The sequence below is a fragment of the Rana temporaria genome, chromosome 3 (genome assembly GCF_905171775.1).
Source record: "Rana temporaria chromosome 3, aRanTem1.1, whole genome shotgun sequence".
Taxonomy (NCBI): Eukaryota; Metazoa; Chordata; class Amphibia; order Anura; family Ranidae; genus Rana; species Rana temporaria.
This window is the reverse complement of record NC_053491.1, coordinates 26,205,385-26,221,521: the sequence shown is the minus strand read 5'-3', so window position 1 is coordinate 26,221,521 and position 16,137 is coordinate 26,205,385. Positions and strand designations below refer to the sequence as shown.

Genomic DNA, 16,137 nt, shown 5'->3' with positions numbered 1-16,137 from the left:
ATCAAATAGTGATATTGTGTCTTAATTGTTATATTTTTTCATGTACTTTGCTTTTTTTTTTTTTTGTCTCCTAAATATTTTTAATGACATTGATGATATTTGAGCACGTGGGTTATCCTGATGCCTTTATCATGTTGTCTCGGCGCTGGCACCCAGTTGACGCGCTGTCACCAGTCTCATCTGTGCGTCCCGTCGCTGTAGATCGGCCTCACATAAAGCAGCTAGTTGAGATGTCACCACGGCTTTGACAGTAAGACAATATGGTGAGACGCGGCAGCTCCGCATGTTCCTCCTCAATTATTCTCTTCAACAATTAACACTGTGCTAACCTGACACATTTCCTCGTCCCGGCTTTGTAAATCGCTGCCCCTTCTTCTATTAATTCCAGGCATTAATATTTCCTTTCACACAAGTGGCCGCCATTCACCCGTCAAGCGGTGTGAACATTATGTAGCTGTCAAGATGCCTAGGGATTACCCAGCATGCACCGCCTGTGAGAAAGTGACACCATGGAGGCCCACTTCTGAGATATTTATTTTGAAAGTAAGCTGACAGGCATGAAGCCCTGACCCCCGAGTAGCAATCTCATTTAATTAAAGCTCTCTTTTTATTGGAGATTTTCCCACTGTTTCCTTTCTTTTCTTTTTTTTTATAAATATATATCCCAAAGATTGTTGTGCCGATCCTCCAGGAAATGTGCCGTAATGAACTTGGGATGAACGGTTCTCAGTGTTCCGTAACTTTGTACATAGTAAAAAAAAAACTGTATGTAATATCTGGGAGGGCTGCCGCCCTCTTCTGTTTTGTAGTCATGTTTGAGTTTCTGCTGTTTACCAAGTAGGGATATATTGATGAAGACGTTCGTGATTCTGAGGCACTGGCAGTTAGTACACAAATAAAATAAGAAAATGTGCTTTTATGCCCGCAAATGCAGAAAAAACTGCTAAGAGCTACTTACTGGAGGAGAAAGATGTGTAGATAAATAACATGCTGTCATCAACTTTTTCTTAGAGGACTTGCAATGGTAGATGGTGACAGATAACCACTTACCCCCCGGACCATATTGCTGCCCAAAGACCAGAGTACTTTTTGCGATTCGGGACTGCGTCGCTTTAACAGACAATTGCGCGGTCGTGCGACGTGGCTCCCAAACAAAATTGGCGTCCTTTTTTTCCCACAAATAGAGCTTTCTTTTGGTGGTATTTGATCACCTCTGCGTTTTTTATTTTTTGCGCTATAAACAAAAATAGAACGACAATTTTGAAAAAAATTATATTTTTTACATTTTGCTGTAATAAATATTCCCCAAAAATATATAAAAAAACATTTTTTTTCCTCAGTTTAGGCCGATACGTATTCTTCTACATATTTTTCGTAAAAAAAATCGCAATAAGCGTTTATTGATTGGTTTGCGCAAAAGTTATAGCGTTTACAAAATAGGGGGTATTTTTATGGCATTTTTATTAATATTTTTTTTTACTAGTAATGGCGGCGATCAGCGATTTTTTTTTCGGTATTGCGACATTATGGCGGACACTTCGGACATTTTTGACACATTTTTGGGACCATTGACATTTTTATAGCGATCAGTGCTATAAAAATGCATTAGATTACTATAAAAATGCCACTGGCAGTGAAGGGGTTAACACTAGGGGGCGGGGAAGGGGTTAAGTATGCCTGGGTGTGTTCTAACTGTGGGGGGGGGGGGGGTGGCCTCACTAGGGGAAACACTGATCTTCTGTTCATACATTGTATGAACCGAAGATCAGCATTTCCCCTGCTGACAGGAACGAGAGCTGTGTGTTTACACACACAGCTCCCGTTCCCCGCTCTGTACCGAGCGATCGCGTGTGCCCGGCGGCGATCACGCCCGCCGGGCACACGCACGGGAGTCGGGGGCGAGCGGGGGGCGCCCCTAGTGGCGGCTAAAAGGCAGGACGTCATAATACGTGATCTCGCCTAGGAGAGCCACCTTGTGGACGTATTATGACGGTGCGGCGACGGCAAGTGGATAATATGTATGTATGTATATGTGTGTGTATATATATATATGTGTGTGTGTGTGTGTGTGTGTGTATATAGGGATGCACCGAAATGGAAATTTCAGAACCGAAACTAAACCGAAATAAAAAAAAAATTCAGTCCGAAACCGAAAATTACGTGTGATGGCACAGTGGCTGCATTTGATGGGCACAGTGGCTGCATTTGATGGGCACAGTGGCTGCATGTGATGGCAAAGTGGCTGCGTTTGATGGGCATTAGTCTTATCACTAGGGTCATAGGGCCAGATTCACGTAGGGCAGCGGCGGCGTAACGTATCGTAGATACGTTGCACCGCCGCAATTTTTCATCGCAAGTGCAAGTGCCTGATTCACCAAGCACTTGCGATGAAAACCTACGCCGGCGGCCTCTGGCGCAAGGCGGGCCAATTTAAATGGGCGTGTGCCATTTAAATTAGGCGCGCTCCCGCGCCAGACCTACCGCGCATGCTCCGTTTCCGAACTCCTGCCGTGACGTCATTTTTTCGAAAGGCGACGCGCGTAGCGTAATTCCGTATTCCCGGACGGCTTACGCAAACGACGTTATTTTTTCAATTTCGACGCGGGAACGACGGCCATACTTTATACAGCAATACGATTGCTGTGTAAAGTTAAGGCACCAAAAAAACGACTAACTTTGCGACGGGAAACTAGACTAGCGGCGACGTAGCGAACGCTGAAAACCGGCGGGAATCGCCGTAACTCCTAATTTGCATACCCGACGCTGGTTTACGACGCAAACTCCCCCCAGCGGCGGCCGCGGTATTGCATCTTAAGATCCGACAGTGTAAAACAATTACACCTGTCGGATCTTATGGATATCTATGCGTAACTGGTTCTATGAATCAGTCGCATAGATAGAAACAGAGATACGCCGTCGTATCTCCACTGTGAATCTGGCCCATAGCTCCCAACTGTCCCTGATTTCAAGGGGACTGTCCCTGACTTGGAGCAATGTCCCTCTGTCCATCATTCCTCCTTGTTTTTTTCCCTCATTTTGGTCTGATCTATATAGATGTATATAAAATGCACTTTTTTTTTTTTTTTTTTTTCACAAAGTCTTTATTGTGTGGATAACCGTGCACAATACATTGTACAAAATACAACAGGAAGGCAATGAAGTATGAAAATACTTTTGACAAATATATAATACAGCCACACAATTCTATCGAAAAATGTTTCCCAGTGCTAAACCTTTCATCTGATTTCTAAATTGCTGCATTTGTAAATTCTAAAAGCCAATATAAAGGAATAGTAGTGGTAAAAAAAGCACTTGTGGGTTTAACCAATCTTTTTTTTTTGTACAATCATCCTTTAAGGGGGCGTGATAAGGGGTGTGTCCTATGCCTGCATACTTTTGCTGATAGGTGGTCCTTCATTCCCATCTCAAAAAGTTGGGAGGTATGCTAGGGTGAAGTGAAGACTAAGGAAATTCTCCCCCCTTACATCACTTTTATCAATGCCCCCATCAGAGTCCTTGCTTATATCACAGTCCCCTCTTGCATCAGAGCCTCCATTAGAATCGCCCTCAGAGTCCTGCCTTAAATCGGAGTGCCCCCTTACATTGGGGTTCCTATAAGAGCCACCCCTACCCTCTGACACAGATCAGCCCTGCTTTTTCTTATCACTTTCTGACTTGTTTAAATCTTATCACTGGGGGAATGAAGTAGACTGATTACATCATCTCGGGCAAAGTCCCTGGCCCGGATTCAGAAAGGAGATACGACGGCGTATCTCCGGATACGCCATCGTATCTCTGAGTGTGCGGGGTCGTATCTATGCGCCTGATTTATAGAATCAGTTACGCATAGATTTCCCTAAGATCCGACCGGCGTAAGTGTCTTACACCTTCGTATCTTAGGCTGCATATTTACGCTGGCCGCTAGGTGGCGCTTCCGTATATTTACACAATGAATATGCTAATTAGGTAGATACGCCGATTCAGAAACGTACGTCCGCCCGGCGCATTTTTTTATGTCGTTTACGTTAGGCTTTTTTCGGCGTAAAGTTACCCCTGCTATGTGAGGTGTAGCCAATGTTAAGTATGGACGTCGTTCCCGCGTCGAGTTTTGAAAATTTTACGTCGTTTGCATAAGTCGCTCGCGAATAGGTCTGTACTTAAGTTACGTTCACGTCTAAAGCAATGACGACTTGCGGCGTAATTTCGAGCATACGCACTGGAATTTTTTTTCACGAACGACGCATGCGCCGTTCGTAAAATACGTCAAATACGTGGGGTCACAGTGAATTTAAATAAAACACGCCCACATCACCCCCTTTCCAATTAGGTGGGCTTACGCTGACACACATACGTTACGCCGCCGTAACTAAGGGCGCAAGTTCTTTCTGCATACGGAACTTGCGCCCTAAGTTACGGCGGCGTACCGTATCTGAGATACGTTACGCCGCACCGACAGATATTCCAATGTATCTGAATCCGGCCCACTGACTCAAGCTCTAGGACTCTTTTTAATAATATAAGGTACAGCTTTTTAATTATACCTGTATATTGTGACATGTCAGGAATTGATGCAGATTTGTAATGCATACATTTTTATTCATGTTTGCACAACATAATTGCACTTTGAACTGCCTCAAGGCTTTGTGTGAAGGATGTAATAATCCAGAGAAACCAGTTATATCTCAATCTACTGATGTCAGGGTAGTAAAAATTGTATTTGGCCTCATTCACATGACCAAAATGAAGCATTCGCCTGTACACGTGAGGGCCGCGTTTTGCATGCACAGGTATTCCATGCATTTGCATGCATGCAGCCCCATTCATGTCAATTGGGATGTGCGTGTGCAGGTCCCTGAAGCCAGATCGTGTGGTTTCGGGACCAGCACCCACATGGATGTCAAATTAGGAGCAGTGGCTATGTCCATGCAACCATTGCATCCCAATTAACATAAACGGGCCTACATGCGTGCACGGAACACCTGTGCAGCTAAAACGCAACCCTCTCTCAGGTGTACAGTACACCTAAATACACCCATTTGAACGAAGCCTACCAGTTGAGATCTGCATCAGCCGTACAGTAATTGCATCTTTTTATGGGCTTCTTAAATAAACCATATAATGTACTGATTTGTCCTCCACAGGTACCAGTGATCCTTATGTAAAGTTCAAACTAAACAAGAAGACCTTATATAAAAGTAAAGTTGTCTACAAGAACCTGAATCCGATGTGGGATGAAGTTTTCGTATTGCCTATTCAGAATCTTGATCAAAAGCTGCATATTAAGGTGATTTTAAGAACTATAGTCTTCCTTATGTGTGTGTGTATGTATGTATGTATGTATATATATATATATATATATATATATATATATATATATATACATATATATGCATTGATTACTATGGGGGAACTCTAGCAAGCCTTACAATGCATTGATATTATGGGGGAACTCTAGCCATATATATATATATATATATAATTTTGTGTGTGTATGTACAGTACAGACCAAAGGTTTGGACACACCTTCTCATTCAAAGAGTTTTCTTTATTTTCATGACTATGACCTCTATAAAAACTGACAGTGTTTTAATCCCTCTCCACTCTATTCAAAACTAAAGAAAACCTTTTGCCTTTAGTTATACTTTAAAGTGGAGTTTCCATCCAAATTTTTTTCTTCATTATTGTGCTCATTAGACTTAAAAAAGAAAAATGTTTTACTCACCTGGAAATGCCTGTTGCTATGCGGTCCCACAAAATCTGCGTTCGGAATCACCTAGGATTCTGACGTCCTCTCCCTCGGCTCCTCAGCACGCTAATGCTCCTGGGAAATGTGTGTCATCATTTCCCAGGATGCAGTGCGCTACCCCTAGCGCTGGAATCGCGGGACTTCGGAAGTGACGCGATTCCAGCTTCTTACACTGTTCTACGTTGTTGTTGGTTGCCATCACAACGACGGGCACGTCAGATGCCGCTGCCCATTAAGATGGCAACCTAAGTGCTTGACGGTGCGACGCTGCTATTGCAATGCGCATGTGCGAGAATGGGGCGGGACGGGCGGTCCATTATCACTCCCCATCCAAGACTTCCAGAAAGTAAGTGCTTGTGGGCTTCACAATGCCCACAAGCAAAATGACAACGGTGTGGACATAGTTTTTTTAAACTATCTTTTTTGAATGACTATGCAGAGCGGCGGCGCATTGTAAAATAGTAAGTGACCGGATTTATATTATAAAAACGCATGATGAAAGGACATGCATTTAAAAAATGCTAATTGTGGTTGGAACCCCCGCTTTAAGTATGACTCTATGCAATAACTTGTACCTGTTATGTTTTACATACCATGTAACTCATTTGGTGTTATCTTGTAGGTTTATGATCGAGATTTCACAACGGATGACTTCATGGGATCTGCTTTCCTAGATCTTCAAGAGCTTGAACTAAACAAGTAAGTTCTAAAATAATCTACTTTGGTGTGTTTGTGATAATAATGCAATATTCATCAAAATCCATCTACTATGTGTGTATTTATATAGACTTATTCTGTTCTGGGGAAGTGAATAAACCGTGAAGTGTGTAATCTCTGTGCAGAACCTCCTAGTTTACGTAGAACACTAGGAGGTTCCTCTGGTAGGGTCTCCTCTCTGCTGCTCCTGCCTGTCGAAGAATACCTAGAGGCATCTCCTCAAAATTGAATGTACCCCATAAAAAATGAATCATTGAATCACTGCAGAAGGTTAAATGTGATGCCGCGTACACACGACCGTTTGTACGCGGGTTGTAAAAAATGACGTTTTTTTTTTTATGTCATTAAAAACCATGGTGTGTGGGCTTCAGAGCATTTTTCAGGTTCTGAAAAACGGGCAAAAAAAAAATTCCAACATGCTCTATTTTTTACCAACGTTTTTAACGTTGTTGTTTTTTGGGTTGTAAAAAATTATCGTGTGTGGGCTTTACCAACGAGAAGAATCCGCACATGCTCAGAAGCAAGTTATGAGACGGGAGCGCTCGTTCTGGTAAAACTACCGTTCCTAATGGAGTAAGCACATTCATCACGCTGTAACAGACAGAAAACGCAAATCGTCTTTTACTTACACGAAATCAGCTAAAGCAGCCCCAAGGATGGCGTCATCCGAATGGAACTTCCCCTTTATAGTGCCGTCGTACGTGTTGTACGTCACCGCGCTTTGCTAGAGCATTTTTTTTTCACGATCGTGTGTAGGCAAGACCGTTTTAATGATCGGGTTGGAAAAAACATAGTTTTTTCTAGAGCCTGAAAATTTCATTTTTTACTACCCAAAAAACGGTCGTGTGTACGCGGGCATTACTCTCAGGCGTCCTTCTCTATTTCTTCATTATATTGCATATAAAAAAAATATACCGTATTTGCCGGCGTATAAGACGACTGGGCCTATAAGACAACCCCCTAATTTTCCAGCTAAAAGGTTGGTTTTGGGATATACCTTCCGACTAGTCTGTCTAGACTCTAGAAGCTTCGGTAACATACTGAAAGAGCAATAATAAGTTTGTGCAACTTCGTGAAGCAATGCTCAGGTGGTAAATGCCTCACGAGCCCAGCAAAATCCACTGTAGAGGGAGAACCAATGTGTGCAGAGCCAGGAGGAGCCAAGAGAATGAGATTTGGGGCAACTTGGTGCAATACCAGGTAAATATAACCGGTTTGTTATTTTGTAGCAAGACAAATATCCCATTGCACATAAGCAAACCTGCTGTGATAGAGTATGTGGCAGCCTCACATTTTGACGTCTGGAGCTGAGACCAGCTCCTTCCCTGGCTGGTATTTTCAGCAGTGGGCACAGGACTAAAACACCTCTGAGCCCGATTAGCACACCTAATTTTCACATGTTTGATATTTTATTTAAAAAAACTAAACAAAATAAAAATAAATAAAACATAGTATATGTGCAGTGACTTCTGCTCTACGTGTTTTGTCAAAATTTTAACTTCCTCAGGAGACTTATGAGTACTGCATAAGATGACACAAGGGTGCTCAGAAACACTGGATAGTTGAAAAATGTTAAGGAAATTAGGCCCAAGGGGACAAAACCCAAAAATGTATCATCATTCAGCTAGAAATTCATTGAGAGTTCCACATCTTATGGGTTACAATTCACACCCTCCATGCAAATGGAGACAGAATCACTCAAATTGTATACCTTCACAAAGTCAGAAAGGGGGTGATACAAAACCCCACTCTTGTGTGGACCAGATGCAGGTCAAATGACAAACCTGGACCAGCGGTAGCTGCCATGTTTGTCACTTGACCTGCATTTGGGGTACACAGGAGTGGGGTTTTGTATCATCTCTCCCCCCCCCCCTTTGACTCTGTGAAGGTATACAATTGAAGGGGTTGTATCTCAATTTGTATGGAGTGTGCGAATTGTAACCCAGAAAATGTGGCAATTTGAGCTTAATGGTAATACATATGTGTGTTGTGTACCTCCTATGGCTACTGGTGTCCCCTTGGGTGATCCCATTGGTGCATAATTTCCTTATTTAAGATTTTGAACTATTCAATGTTACTGGGCACCCTTGTTGCTAGCTTATGCAGTACTTATAAGTCTCTTGAGGAAGCCAACATTTTGGCGAAACCTATAGAGCTCAAGTCACTGCACATATACTCAAGCCGCAAGGATATTATGTGATGGTTTTATGATCCATACAGTGAGATTGTTTTTAACAATGTTTTTAATATTGTAATAAAACTGTTTGATAATTTATCAATTGTTTTGGAGTTATGATTTTGGCACCTTGAAAATACCCTTATGTAGTTTTCTTTTCAAATAGTTTATTTTATTACAGGTACTTTTTTAGCACTGGCAATTTACGCAGTGCTTTTACATATATATTGGATATTCACATCAACTGTGGGTATAGAATCGGGTATATGGGATTGTACTATATATATATATATATATATATATATATATATATATATATATATATATATATATATATATATATATATATATATATATATATATATATATATATATATATATATATATATATATATATATATATATATATATATATATATATATATATTTTTATATGGTTGAACTAGATGGACTTGTGTATTTTTTTCAACCTGACTAATTTATGTAACATCAGTCCCTACCCACAATGAGCTTACAATCTAAGGCATAGCTCCCAGCTGTCCCTGATTTCAATGGACTGTCCCTGATTTGGAGCAATGTCCCTCTGTCCCTCCCCCCCCCCCCATTTGCCCCAATCTATATAGATGTATATGAAATGCACTTTTTATCTTTCAAAAAGTGTTTCCCAGTGCTAAACCTTTCATCTGATTTCCAAATTGCTGCATTTGTAAATGTGAAAAGCCAATATAAAGGAATAGTGGTGGTTAAAAAAAAAAGCCCCTGTGGGTTTAACTAATCTTTTTATTTATTTTTTGGTTAAAGGGTCACTAAATGATTTTTTTTTTTTAGCTAAATGGCTTTACCTTACTGCAGTCCTGGTTTCATGTCCTCATTGTTCGTTTTTGCTCTGATGTTGCTGTAATTCTTCTCTTGTCTGGACACTTCCTGGTTGTCTGTTTCCTGATGACCACAGTACTGGGAGATTCTAGTTTCATGTTCCAAACCAGGCATCACTGCTCTATGGCTCTGTCTAGCACAGAGGCAGGATAACATGCAAAAACGAAACTAGATGCAAAAACAAAACTAAATGCAAAAACAAACTAGAGGTACATGATATGATTGATTTTTATCTATTTTTAATGAATTTTAAAAGGAATCCGTTAACTATTATGTCTCTATACCCTGTAAACAGTCATTTCAGCAAAAAAATGTTTTCCTTTACAACTCTTTTAATTCTCCTGTAGCCTCCCTGGTGGTATGATTATGTCAGATTTTTGCGACTCAAAGCGGTACACTTGTCTTGCATAGAAATTTGGCGTTTTATATTGTAGGCCTTTTATTCTTCGTAATAACTCACTTAAATCTGTCCAAACAAGAGTCTAGTAAACTAATTATTATAATATATAATAAAATGAATTTCTTCACGATCGCTCAATTCTGCAAGTGTTCTAATTTACTATCGCTGTTTTCTATCTGGTCTAAAACCACTTTTTGACATAAAGGGGCACTAATTGGTTGCTATGGACAATCTCAAGTTTCCAGGCAGAAAGAACAGTATATATAATATAAAAGTGCATGCAGGGCACTGGACAAAGCATTAGGAGCAAAAGGGAGGTGAAATGATTTCATACAGTAAGGCTGCTTTCGCACTGGCGCGGTGTCGGCGGTAAAGCGCCGCTATTATTAGCGTCGCTTTACCATAATTTTTGCAGAGGTATTCGTTCGCTAGCTGCCGAAAAAGGGTTAAAACCACCAGCAAAGCGGCGCTGCAGTGGCGGTTCGGCCGTGCGGCCCATTCAATTTCAATGACCAAGAGCGGTGGAGGAGTGGTATATACACCGCTCCAAAGATGCTGCTTGCAGGAGTTTTTTTTAATGTCCTGCCTTTTTTTAGGTGCTTTACAGGCGCTATTTTTAGCCCAAAAGCACCTGGAAAACGCCCAAGTGTGAAAGGGATCTAACGTAATCTGTAAGATTACAGTGTACTGTATGTTATGAATTTAGCACTTTTTGAATTTGCCGCCAGGCTCCGCCCCGTGCATTGCGATGCCCGCAGGGAACGGAGCACAGAACACAGAGGCATCGGGTGAAGCACACAGCCCGCGGACACAGAGGGGGGACATCACACTATCCTGGGGACAAGGTAAGTATGCTGCACCAGGATCCCACAATGCAATCCCGAGTGTGGCTCGGGGGTTGCCGCTAATGGTATTGAAATTTAACCCTGAGCCACACCCTGGAAAACCACCAGGGAGGTAAAGGGGTCGTGGTGGGGGGCGTGTCCTATGCCTACATACTTTTGCTAGTAGGTGTCCCTCATTCCCATCTCAACAAGTCGGGAGGTATGATCTAAGGCAGTGTTTCTCAACTCCAGTCTTCAAGGCGCCCCAACAGGTCATGTTTTCAGAATTTCCCTCAGAGGAAACGGCTATGGTAATTACTAAGGCATGGAAAGCCCGAAAACATGACCTGTTGGGGCACCTTGAGGACTGGAGTTGAGGAACACTGATCTAACGGCCCTAACTCACATACACATACTAGGGCCAATTTAGACAGGAGCCAATTGACCTACCACCATGTGTTTTAAAGGAAACCCATGCAGGGAGAACATACAAACTCCTGGCCGATGGTGCCGGGATTGGGATTTAAACCGTCGACCCTAGTGCTGCCAGGTGAAAGTCCTAACAGCCACTGTGCTAAATATGTCTTGCTCCACACTCCAGATACGTTGGGGCATAGTAATAGTAGTATCCAACACAACGGCGGATCCATGGGGGGGGGGTGAACAGGGCAATTGCCCCCCCCCCCGAAACCATCATGTCACATTGGCTTTAAAAAAAAAAAAAAGAACACTGATTGAATCAGTGTTTTGTCTATCACACAAGCCCGTCTAGGGGGGGACCTTGCTAGAGCACACTGCCCAGCCGAACACAGACCTACAGCTCCTGTTTGTTCCATGACACACGTCGGGAGAGGAGATACCTGCTGTGTGTGATCGAGGCAATGCCATGGTGAGTGCCATGCAAAGTGGGGAGTCATTCATATACAAAAGTGGGGCTGCATTTATATACAAAAGTGGGACTGAATTTATATACAAAAGTGGGGCTGCATTAATATACAAAAGTGGGGCTGCATTAATATACAAAAGTGGGGCTGCATTTATATACAAAAGTGGGACTGCATTTATATACAAAAGTGGGACTGCATTTATATACAAAAGTGGGACTGCATTTATATACAAAAGTGGGACTGCATTTATATACAAAAGTGGGACTGAATGTATATACAAAAGTGGGACTGAATTTATATACAAAAGTGGGACTGCATTTATATACAAAAGTGGGACTGAATTTATATACAAAAGTGGGACTGCATTTATATACAAAAGTGTGATTGCATTTATATACAAAAGTGGGACTGCATTTATATACAAAAGTGGGACTGAATGTATATACAAAAGTGGGGCTGCATTTATATACAAAGGTGGGGCTGCATTTATATACAAAAGTGGGGCTGCGTTCATATATACAGTGAGGCTGCAATGATGGGCACTGATGAGGCTGCATTGATCTCTTGTACCATGTCTCCAGTGTCTGACCATCCCTTGTACCATGACCATCCCTTGTACCACGTCTGCAGTCTCTGACCATCCCTTGTACCGTGTCTGCAGTCTCTCACCATCTCTTGTACCATGTCTGCAGTCTCTCACCATCTCTTGTACCATGTCTGCAGTCTCTGACCATCCCTTGTACCATGTCTGCAGTCTCTGACCATCCCTTGTACCATGTCTGCAGTCTCTGACCATCCCTTGTACCATGTCTGCAGTCTCTGACCATCCCTTGTACCATGTCTGCAGTCTCTCACCATCTCTTGTACCATGTCTGCAGTCTCTGACCATCCCTTGTACCATGTCTGCAGTCTCTGACCATCCCTTGTACCATGTCTGCAGTCTCTGACCATCCCTTGTACCATGTCTGCAGTCTCTGACCATCCCTTGTACCATGTCTGCAGTCTCTGACCATCCCTTGTACCATGTCTGCAGTCTCTGACCATCTCTTGTACCATGTCTGCAGTCTCTGACCATCTCTTGTACCATGTCTGCAGTCTCTGACCATCTCTTGTACCACGTCTGCAGTCTCTGACCATCCCTTGTACCACGTTTGCAGTCTCTGACCATCCCTTGTACCATGTCTGCAGTCTCTGACCATCCCTTGTACCATGTCTGCAGTCTTTGACCATCTCTTGTACCATGTCTGCAGTCTCTGACCATCTCTTGTACCATGTCTGCAGTCTCTGACCATCTCTTGTACCACGTCTGCAGTCTCTGACCATCTCTTGTACCACGTCTGCAGTCTCTGACCATCTCTTGTACCACGTCTGCAGTCTCTGACCATCTCTTGTACCATGTCTGCAGTCCCTGACAATCGTCTACAAACTATGGGATAGATTTATGGCATTTATATTTAAATATTTTTTATTAGTAATGGCGGCGATCATTGATTTTTTAGCGGTACTGCAACATTGCAGCGGACACACCGGACACCTAATTGAGTTCTGTAAGCAACACCTTATTTTCTGGCAGTGCCCCTCCCAAGACTAGACTCTGGATCCGCCCTTGATCCAACATCAGTTTAGAGTTCCTAACATACCAGGGGTTTAACTGGAAGGGGCTCTATTTTAAGCGCAATGGTATTCTTGACTGGCAGGATTCTACATTGTGTGCGCCCATGCTTTGTCAGCACTTAGTTTTATTTATATCCTCTAAGAAGAACATTTCAGTGGATCTGTTAAAAGGTGCATTTTGAGCTTGCAATGAAGTACTGACAGTTAGTCTTGAAAATACCTTTTTGGCTCCCGTTCGGCAGATGGCTTGCGTGGTGCCTTGGACTTGAATAATGATACGCTATTGGAATTTCATTATGTTTGTCAATAAAGTTTACCGAGCTGCGGTATGTCAGAATAATGTGAAAGTTGTTTTTTGAGCAATGGAGTGTGAATTATTCTGATATGCCGGTGTAACTGAGGCAGAAACCACTTGCTGTTCAAATGATCTGCCACATTCCAAGTGAAATACAGATATTTACTGATTGGGTGTTTTTTTATTTATTTCCTGTAGAACTGCTGAAAAAGTGTTCCGGCTTGAAGATCCCAATAGCCTTGAGGAAGACATGGGGGTGATTGTGGCAGATGTCAGTCTGTCCATCAGGATAAGAGATGCAAAAAATAATGTAGGTGTCTGCACATGCTCAGTGCATTTGTTTGTTTGCAGATTTTCAGATGGTTTCCTCAGTTGTATGTAAAGGTGGTGTTTTTTTAAAAAAAAGAAAAAGCTGAGAGCCTGAGAGCTGTCTTATGAACAGTCACTTCAGCTGTATCTAATGCAGTCAATTTAACAACATTGCCCCAGAAGTCGTCCTTGTGACCGCATAGGCCGTGACAGGTCCTTTTCATGGAGAGATCTGAGGTCTATTAGACCCCAAATGTCTCCTCTGGCCTCCAATGTAAGCGATCGGACACAGATCGGTCTGATCGTCTGCTTTCCTGGTCGTTACTGGCCATGTAAACAAAGAGGTGGACTCGGAAAGTGCCGACATACTCATCGCTGTCGGTTTCCGGGGTCACACAGAGAGAGGAACGACGTCAGTTCTTCTATCTCTGTTCTGTCTGTCGCATCACTCAGATGGTAGAGCCTGCAGAAATGATCGCGTGGGTATTTAGCCACTTACTTCGGCTAGAAACAGAATCTGCGCTGAAAAATTTCATATCGGAATGATGCCGAGGACATCCTACGGGCAGGAAGTAGGTAAACATTTTAACATTAAATATGTAAATGGGCCACAGGGTTTTAAAAGGGGGCCTTGTATGCCTTGGATATTCCAACAGTAAGATTGTCTTGCCAGAATTCCTGCCTCCATTTTGGTCCAGCTGGGATTTCCAGGTATTGCTGCCCACCTTTGTGTGTTTCAGCACCTCCTGTTGCATTCTCCTTAATGTAAAATGAAAAAGAGGTACATGGGGACCCTTCAGAATGACCACAGCAGCTGTATAGACTAAAGTATTGAAGCGCATATAACTCACAAGTAGAGCCTTGTGAGAGGCACAAGGTTTGCCCAGTGATGTGCCCACCTGGAGGTGGCATCCCAGGGGTGCCAAAAAAGCATTATGGGTTTGCACTTTATACTTTTTATACACATATTTATCACAAACATTACCACTGCAAATGTGGTTTGTTTGTCATTTACTCATAGAGATGGAGGGTGCAGGCTTTTAAGGACCTGTCCTGATGTCAGGGAGAGGATCTGGGAACTCTGGGTAATTTTACTCTTCCCATATGGAGGGGGGGGGGGGATCTCTCTTTAGAAGAATCCTCACCAAAAACCTGGAGGACTGGCTTCAGCAGGTTCCTAAGGAATAGGGACCACCCAAGTGGGCCCAAAGAGTACCTTGCCCCTGTCGGGAGCCTTGCACCTCAGGGTGGGGGGTTGTGTTTTTTCTTCTTTGGAGGTTGGTCTATTGCTATACCCTTATGCAAATTCTTTGTGTGCTGTGATTTCATGGTTCACTTTAATTTTGGCCACTGGGGTTTGACAAACATGGCACAGAGTAGAAAAAAATGATTAAAAAAAAAAGAATAAAAAATATATATATACAGTTAGGTCCATATATATTTGGACACAGGCACAACTTACATTTTTTCCGGTATTTAAAAAATCATATTTAAACTATAGTTATAGAATATATATGGGCTGAAAGTGCACACTCTCAGGTTTAATTTTAGGGTATGTTTATCCAAATTGGAGGAAGGGTTTAGGGATTACAGCTCTGAAGAACAGCCATCCCCCTTTTTCAAGGGGCCAATAGTAATTGTTATTTCTTCATCAATTAAGCAGGTAAAGGGTCTGGAGTTGATTCTAAGTGTGGTATTTGCATTTGGATTCTATTGCTGTGAACATGCATCATGCAATCAAAGGAGCTGCCCATGCAAGTGAAACAGGCCATTGTAAGGCTTCAAAAAATGAACAAATACATCAGAGAGATGGCAGCAACATTAGGAGTGGCCAAATCAACAGTTTGGTACATTCTGAGGAAAGAAGAGTGCACTGGTGAGCTTAGCAACATAAAGTCCTGAACGTCCACAGAAGACAACAATAGTGGATGATTGCAGGATCCTCTTTATGGTAAAGAAAAACCCATTTACACCATCCAGACAAGTGAAGGACATTCTCCAGGAGGTGGGCGTATCATTGTCAAAGTTTACAATCAAGAGAAGACTTCACGAGAGCAAATACAGAGGATTCACCACAAGGTGAAAATCACTCATAAGCCTGAAGAGTAGAAAAGACAGATTAGACTTTGCCCAAAAAAAACATCTAAAAAAGCCAGACCTGTTCTGGAAACCAATTCTTTGAACGGATGAAACTAAGATTAATATGTACCAGAATGATGGTAAGAAAAAAGTGTGGAGAAAGCTTGGAACAGCTCATGATCCAAAGCACAAAAACATGATGGGGGCAGTGTGA

General features: G+C 42.4%; 1 protein-coding gene across 2 annotated transcripts in view; it reads left to right on the top strand.

Annotated features, from left to right (window-relative positions):
- The window catches only part of MCTP2 (multiple C2 and transmembrane domain containing 2), a 329,446-nt gene that overhangs the window by 157,553 nt on the left and 155,756 nt on the right, over window positions 1-16,137 (top strand). For both annotated transcript variants that reach the window (XM_040342357.1, XM_040342356.1), the window contains exons 5-7: window positions 5,142-5,284; window positions 6,369-6,445; window positions 13,734-13,845. In XM_040342357.1, the coding sequence (XP_040198291.1) occupies window positions 5,142-5,284; window positions 6,369-6,445; window positions 13,734-13,845 (332 nt within the window). The remainder of the gene's footprint in view (window positions 1-5,141; window positions 5,285-6,368; window positions 6,446-13,733; window positions 13,846-16,137) is intronic.